Source organism: Lycium ferocissimum, chromosome 3 (assembly GCF_029784015.1).
Source record: "Lycium ferocissimum isolate CSIRO_LF1 chromosome 3, AGI_CSIRO_Lferr_CH_V1, whole genome shotgun sequence".
Classification (NCBI taxonomy): Eukaryota; Viridiplantae; Streptophyta; class Magnoliopsida; order Solanales; family Solanaceae; genus Lycium; species Lycium ferocissimum.
The window spans coordinates 22,420,089-22,428,668 of NC_081344.1; the positions used below are offsets into that span (position 1 = coordinate 22,420,089).

Here is an 8,580-nt window from a genome sequence, read left to right on the forward strand (position 1 = left end):
AACAAACAGCTCGTCGATATGACGTCGGAGTAAACAATTATGGACGTTACAAGTTAGGCGGGCAGAGCAGGGGACTACACTGCGCGAACGCACAGTGTCGCGCGCTGCAACAGTGCTACAGTGACACCGACTTTGATCCACTATATAAGGGCTAAAATTCATCTTTTTCTCCATAATAAACTTCCCAAATGCTCTAGAAAGCTCAGCCAACATAAGAGAGCTTATATACACCATAAAGTAAGGATTTTACATAATTTTCAAGTGACGGAGTATTAATCAAGGTCCGAGTAACATATAGTTGCGATTATAGTTTTGTTTTGTGTTAGAGTTGACTTGGATTCAAGTAAACATTGAAGATTTTTCTATTCTAGCAAAAGTAAGGTATGAATCTATTTTTATTAATATTGATTCAGGAATATTTACGAGAATAAGAGTTATAATTATTGTGTTGGTATTGTTGGCGTATGGATTCAGGTTTGAAGAAAGTTTTGGATGAAATTATGCATATTTTTCTTGTAGAATCTTGATGATATTGTTTTTGATGTTGATATGGTTGTTGTTGTTGTTGGTTGTTGGTATTGTGATTTTGGGCTACGCATATATACAGGGGAGATGTTGCCCGAATTTCAGCAGATGCTAAATGGATTCGAATTAAAGGCTTAAGACGAACATGCGAGGATGAGTCTAATAATAGTGTGAATTGTTTTATATGTAGATTACGGGATTGCAAACGATCTTAAGTAAATTTCAAGACAGGAAGTAAGTTGGAAAGTCAAGAAATAAGCCTCCAGGTATGTTAAGGCTAGTCCCTTTCTTTCTAAAGGCATGATCCTTTTGTTATAAACCTTCGTGTCTTACCCATAATATTCTCTGTTCCACAAATGCTAGAAGCCACGAATCTCATGATCCTTATGTCATTATTGAGCTTCTAAAGGCATGATTCTTTTCCTACCAACCCATGCATGAATTCCATAAAAATCCTCATTTCCAAGAATGTTAGAAATTCATGAATCTTAAAAATTTTATGATGCTAAAGATGAATAATTTTTTTTTTTTATGATAACCGTGACGATGATTATGAGAGATTTATTTATCAAAGCTCCAAGGCATACGGATTTCATGTTATTATGAGATGATTTATTCATAGAGATTTCCATCTACATGAACTTTATATTATTATGAGATGATTGAGCTTACTTTACAATTTCTTGATTTCCTTCATTGTTGGTAATCTCACCTTATGACCCTTGTTCCTTCAAGGTGGGATAAACGATGATGATTGATCCATAATATAATCGGAGGCTACCGACCTTACGTCACTCCGATATAGTTGTGTTTTTGATTGGGCTCTCATGCATGCTTTATATATATGTATGTATTTTCTCACACCGCGTCGCGCTATAGTCGTCCGGGCATGACACGTAGATGTGCACACCACTGCAGTGGGCATGTTATGATATCACCCTGGACGCGGGAGGCCTGAACGCGGGCTAATAATAATAACACCGAGCCTTAATGGTAGGTACGATACTATATATATGACACCGGGCCTTAATAGCCGGGCATGATAATATATATATGACACCGAACTCTAATGGCCGGGCATGGTACTATATATATGTATAAGAATGTTTGTTTTTAAAAGTTAAGCATGCATGACATTCGCCTCAAGAGGCATCCAGATGTACATGTTATCTCTCTCTTATTTCATGTTACTTTTCATATCTGTATTATGTTGTTATCCATGCCTTACATACTCAGTACATTATTAAGTACCGACGTCCCTTCGTGACGGTGTGTTCATAGTTAAGCACAGGCCATAGCAGGGATCTTCCCTCGGTTATGATGGGTGCGCTCCACTTGGTTCGGTGTTGTATTTTGGTATGATATTTTGATTTGTACATATGAGTATGACGAGACCTTGTCCCGTCCTTCCTACGGTTTATATTTCCATAGTAGGTACGTAGACATTGTACATAGTTAGCAAGCTATGTAGCCTTGTCGACTCTATGATACTCGTGATGTTGTAGCGACCTTGTTGGTTCGCATATGCACATATATGTTGGATTACCGGGTATTTTTTATGTTGGGCTTTCTTGCGATATTCTTTGAGTTATGTTATATGTTGTTCAAGGTAACTGTTAAGTCAGGTGGTTCCCGGCCTATGGGTCGGAGCCCGTCATGCCCCTCATTGGGGTGTGACACTAACTCTAGCCAAGCACCCAAATACACCTTGACTAACTATAGCCAAGAAACCATAATAACAAAGGTTGAACCTTCCTACAATGACGCTTCTCGAAAGTAGAGTAGGCTTACAAATGAAGAACAAAATGACAAAGACTTAACAAACCTAGGACTTAAGACATCTTCAGTTGTTGAGATCTGGTCCTTGAGTTTGATGAAGTTTTGTTCTTGAGAGCACTAAAAGAGCAGTGGCGGCTACACTTGAGAGAATATAATTTTCTAATTTTGCAAGTGATAGGTTAAGCATTGTAACATGTTGTGTATATATATATATATTTTTATATATATAAGAGCTAATCTCAATCTTTTGTCGTCCTCACATTGTAAAACAAAACTTTTGATTGGTTGCTACTTACACATGGCTGTTATTGCCTTTTCCTTGTGTCCCACTTTTTTTTCTTTTTTTGGTAGGAGCCTGTCCCACTTTTAAGTTTTAACATTCAATTGTTTTTTTCGGCCCATTTGACGTGGACCCTGCAGTATTTTGTCAATTTGTTTTAGCTCCTTACTCTCTTTAATTCATATTATGATATTCTTAATTCTTCATTTATATATTTAGTTCAAAACACAAAAGATATTAAGGGAGTAATTCATATTATGATATTCTTAATTTATATATTTATCTCAAAACACAGAAGATATTAATGGAGTAGCTTTTTTTCTTCTTTCAAAATTATCCTTATTTAAATTAGATAAATGCATTTTTGCATAACTAACAAATTATATTAAATTGGTACTTTATAGTTAAGGATAATTTAGAAAAACACTTTCGATCTTTCTAGGGTAAGTAATTATTTAAGGGGTGTGTCCGAACTAAAAATACCATATCATATGAACCGAATGGAGTATTAGATTAACATTTCGAATATATGATATATTAATTGTGCTAAATATTTTCAATCTATTTTCGCTAAGTAAGTCCAATAGATTTAAAAATTATTTTTTGCTAAATCAATTACGAAATATTTTTCTAAAATGCCCAATATCTCTTTTATATCTTCTCTACCTTTACATTTTTTGTCATTATACATTTCGGTAAAATTTAGGCAACCGTGGAGCTAAATTTTCGTTTCTAACGGGAACATTATTAGATCTTACTGATGCTCTCTCTTCATTTCAATTTATGAGGGACTTTCCATTTTTCCAGAGTTACTTTGACTAAACTTTAAAGCTAAATTAAATTAAATTAATTAAATATTTTAAATCAAAATCAAGATATTTGAAAACTATACAAAAAGTACTATAAATAAAAAATTTAACTGATGACTGATATTTTTAAGCATAAAATATATATGAAGAATTAAATTCATTCTTGAGGTTCATTTAACAAATTTAGTTTTTTCCTAAACTTAGTCTAAAACTAAGTTTAAATCACCACATTTAACTAACATAAACTCTGGCAGCATGAAATATCACGAGTGAAACTAAAAATTAATAAATACTAAAAAAAAATCTATTTCTATCTATAAATAAGGAAATCATATACTCAAAAATTCATAAAAATGTCAAAAAAAAAAAAAAATCAATTTATGATTTTCACCGAGTCGTAATTATTTAATAGAATTTAGATCATGTTACTTTACAAAATGTCGAGTCACTTGCATCTCTTTGATATTTCATAATTCTCCTGCCAAACTTCCTTCTTCATAAATAATTTTTTGTTTAAAAATTATCTAATTAAGTGACTAAGAAACTTTAATACTTAAGAAGACTTATCAACAATACATATTTAACATGCCACTGAATTATATTAATTATGCAATAAAAAAAGATGATATAAATTAAACCTTTTTAATTAAAATATTACTACTTTTATATCTTGAGTTTGGGCCCGCCGGGGTCATGTAACTAAGATATATATATATATATATATATATATATATATATATTAGGGAGCATGTGAGAGCTATGTGACCATGGATAGGAACGTTTCCCTTTTGGTTTGGCCTCTAGCTGCAGGTTCGGCCTCTAGCAAACTGCAACTGTGCTGCTGCGGTTCTGCCAGTCAGCATAGTAATAGTACCGCATTTTTACAGTTGTAGCGCATTGACTGTACGACACTTAGGGGACCCGATCGAGTACCTAGTTCTTCTCTGGTTCCTCGAATGTTTGTCAAATCATCAAAACACAAGATGACATAACTTATCATCCGGCATTTAGTATTAGGATAACCAAGGCTCTATCCTTTTGTTGTATCAGTGTACGGGGGTGTTGTAACTTGTAAGTTGTAACTGCTTAACTTTTGGGATTAGATGACTGAAACCCCTGCTTGAAAGTCCTGGTTCTACTTTGACATCATTGAACTGTTTCAGTCAAGGATGATGTTATCATGTTTAGATTGTAAGCTTTAATAATCTTTTCCATCTTAGAAAATGGCTATGTATACAATTACTTATGTAAGACTTTCTTCTACATAAATGTCTCTTTCTTTGCTATATTCCAGTTGATTCGTCTGTACGAATGACTATAACCAGGGGAGGTATATATATTCCATGGAATGGCTCTCTCATTTTCTGTTGTTAATCTACAATTTTAGGAAAAGAGGATGTATGTGAAGTCTTTCTACAAGTCGGTCAATAGCAGTGGATCTAGATGGTTTCTTATAAGTTTATCTGACATCATATAAAATGATTCCATTTCACACTCATATTCTTCTTATACTGAATTTGATAAAAATTAATGTCTATGTTTGACTAATAGCATCCAACTTAACATTAGCGAATTGAATATCTTTGGCCCATAGCGGTATTATTTAACTATTTTAAGTGAAGGTGGCTTGTAGATGGAATGTGTAGTGCATGCAGCATGCCTGATCTGTATATTGATCCCAGCTATATTTATCTGCTTTACCAAAATGGTCATGGATCCTTTCTCTCGTTTATCTATTTTTTGGTTTATTAAGAAATATTTCTGGTAAGGTAAGGTAGACCCATGAATAGTGGGGGAACAGAAGGTAGAAAACAAGTGGACATTTGTTGGATTAGAGTCCTATAAAAATATATACACATTAATAATATACTAAATAAAAAATAAAGCGTGCAAGAGGTAGTATGGACTATGGACCGCCTCCCTGTTGAGGTGATTTCTAATTTTGTACTCAAAGATAATACCCCAGTTGTCTATTTTACTTGACGTTCATTTGCTTGAATTTATGGCTTGGCCTTTTCCAGCATTTGTGGTTGATTCTCAATTCTCACTGCACGCTGATTTGTAAGGAGCTCTATTTTGACTGATTTGGTTGCAGTTTATAATATTTGGAATATTAAACACGTGATATTGACTTTTTAGTTTCTACTGGTGAGTTTGAGTAGAATCTAAGCGTCTTTCCCATTGAATTTAGAATGATGGAAATGGGAATCAAGCCAGTTGGAAGTGTGAAAAACTAAAAAGTTCCATCAATATCTTATTGCCCCGCAGCCACAATTTACCAATCACCCAAACAAATAAAGGGTGGGTTTCACATCAGTTGAATTATCTTGCAATTGATTCTAACTTCAGAACACAAAACATTCACAACTTCTCAATTTTTTATTTTTATTTTTCACTAGGTCTTCAGTACTAGTTTGGGACGTCCAACTAATTTGAACTTGCATCGCATAAAAAGGGAACGCCCTCTCTACTAGAAACTTTTTCAATTTGCAGGACTCAAACTTAAGACCTCCCGTTAATGGTGAAGGGGATCCTATCTATCCCAACACAACTCGTGGCTATACTTGGCTATTTACTTGTACTTCTCTTTATAGCTATGGGACATGATTTTAGCAAGAATCGGATGCTCCATCCGTCTCAAAATATTTGTCATTTTAAAAAGTCAAGATAAAATTAAGTAGTTTTTCCTTTTTGACCCTTTATGAACAACATTTAAGAGAGAGTACATCATTGATGGAATTAGCACATTGTTTATAATAAAATATTTATTGAAGAGAGATAACATGGTGAAATATTTTAAAAGAATAAAATAGTCAAAATGCTACCCTTATCAATGCTTTCTTAAGGGGCATATAAATGAAAAACACTACAATTATTTGAGATGGGGAGAGTGGAGTATTTCATATAACACTTTGATTAATGTGAGACTTTTCAGTAACTTATAGAACATATATTACCGCCAAAGAAAAATAGGAATTAGCGACCAATAATATTTGTTGCTAAACAGTAAAAATCTGTTCATAATTCTAGTCAACATCAAATCATCAAAAAAACTAGTTATAGGTCATTTAACGAAACAAAAAATAGCAGATAAATTTCATGGCTAAAGATTTAAAAATTAAAACGAAAACACTTATCGCATAATCATGGTTATATATATATGATTGAAATTTATAAACAAGACATGTGCCTGGCACTCATAGTTTTGTTACACATCAATTAGCACATGATAAGTTTTTTTTTTTCTTTTTTTACACATATTTTCTCGGTTATTTGTTGGCTTCTTGGAAGAAAAAGTCAAAAGGAAGAACAGTCCCTATGTAACTCAAATTTATTCATGGCAGGTCTCGTAATATTCGGACGAAAAGGGACCAATTCTTAAGGAGAGTTCTCCAGTCAATACGGGTTCATAGTCTCACACTACCATAAATAACAGATATTTTTAGCAGAAAGCCATAAAGAGAAATTAAGCAGCCAGCCATAACATCAGCTGCATTAATATAGAGTGTCAAAATTAATTTTCCCAGTTTCAGTAACTGTACTGACATAACATACAATATATATATTCATTTCGAAGTAGAAATCCAAATTAAATGGGGATACAGTTGGAGAATTTGGTGGAGTCGATAAAATCGAAGGTGAGGAAGTTGAAGAAATCAAAGAAGACATATATGAAGATGGAAAAAAGCTCCAGCGTGAAGGTTGAGATCCGTAGCAAGAAGGCTCGTAAGCTCGTCGAGAAAACTCTCCAAGCCGCTGATCGTCCTGGAAAGCGTAGCCTTTAATAATTCTTGATACTCGAGGAATAGAGGTTAATTCAAGGTTTGAAGTCGACAGTTAGTATAAGTATGTTACACCCCTTACTTTTGTTCTTCAAGACATTAAGTTTGGACTTATCATATATATGCTACACACATGCTCTTCAAAATTGAAATTCGCAAGGTTTTCCATCGGATTGCTTTTTGGCTGGATAATTCGCAGAAAAATAAGTTACCTGCGAATTTTAATAAACAATTTGATGGAAAATTTCCATGTAATTTGCACTTTTCTTGTAGTGCGGCCTGCACCTGCTGCCATCATTTCGCATATGCCAGCAGAAGCAAATTCAGAATTTGGAGATATTGGGTTCAAAATGGTTGTGCTCTATTACATACATTTTACAAGTTTTGACTCATATTTATACATGGTTCAATTGAACACGTTCTAGATCCGTCTCTGTTCAGCATCGGGAAAGTTGGCCCTTTGGACGCTGATTGTGAGACCAGTCTCGGTTACACGATGACTCTGCGTGTATAATTGGTTCAATGCTGGGAACAGTTTTTGGTCTTTTTGTTCGATTAAGGTGATTGGGAAAAGGAACAAAATCTGGGCAATCTTCTTTAGTGAATTTGTAACTTTAGTCTTAGAAATCAGAGCCTATTTATTTTATGTACCATAAAATGACAACTATCTTGATTTGTTTTTACATGAAATCTGGCTTGTCGCGTGCTTTTGAGGACTATTATAATATGCTAACGCCAACTGAATCATAATGTGAGAGTTGCTAATGTACTCCTTTCGTTCCGAATTAGTTGTCATGTTTCGTTTTTTGAGAGTTAATTTGACCAATCTTCTAAGCTAATTGGATTAGATCAACTCAATAGATTACAATTAAAATTTAGATATTAAAAAGCTATATGAAAAGTACAAGTTGCAACTTTTCTCATATCAATTTGTTGAAAAGTACATTTTAAAATACACTACAACAAAATGCATATATAGCTGCGAAATACATTGTTGCTAAATATGAAAATTTCCGAGGCTAAACACTTTAGCTACAATATTTCTTTCCGTAAGCATCCGTAAGAATATGTAGCGTAGGCTAAAAGTTAGCTACGACTTTACATGATCCGTGGCTAGGGACTAATACTTATTGCTACGAATTCTTTTGTGTTGTATTTGTGATGGTAAAATGTTCTTGCCATTTAAAAATATATTTATAGCAAATAATTTTATTCATTTGCCCGACAAATAAAACTTGTAGCAATCTTTATATTGTAGCTACAACGTTTTCTTTGGTAACAAAGTTTAATTTATTTGCCACAAAAATACAAATTTGGTGGCTATTTTTATAGTTCAATCTCGTGGCAACAAAATTACATTTAGCTACGAGTTTAAAAATCTATAGCCATAAATTAAATTATTTGC

At 33.5% G+C, this 8,580-nt stretch overlaps 1 protein-coding gene across 1 annotated transcript; it reads left to right on the plus strand.

Moving 5' to 3' along the window:
• Window positions 1-6,873: 6,873 nt before the first annotated feature.
• Window positions 6,874-7,881, plus strand: LOC132051034 (uncharacterized). The gene has a single exon (XM_059442343.1). The coding sequence runs from the start codon at window positions 6,987-6,989 to the stop codon at window positions 7,176-7,178; it is 192 nt and encodes a 63-aa protein (XP_059298326.1). The 5' UTR covers window positions 6,874-6,986; the 3' UTR covers window positions 7,179-7,881.
• The last annotated feature ends 699 nt before the right edge of the window (window positions 7,882-8,580 follow it).

Bases quoted from the DNA above. Each gene is read 5' to 3' on its own strand.
- LOC132051034 (XM_059442343.1), top strand. From the start codon at position 6,987: ATGGGGATACAGTTGGAGAATTTGGTGGAGTCGATAAAATCGAAGGTG.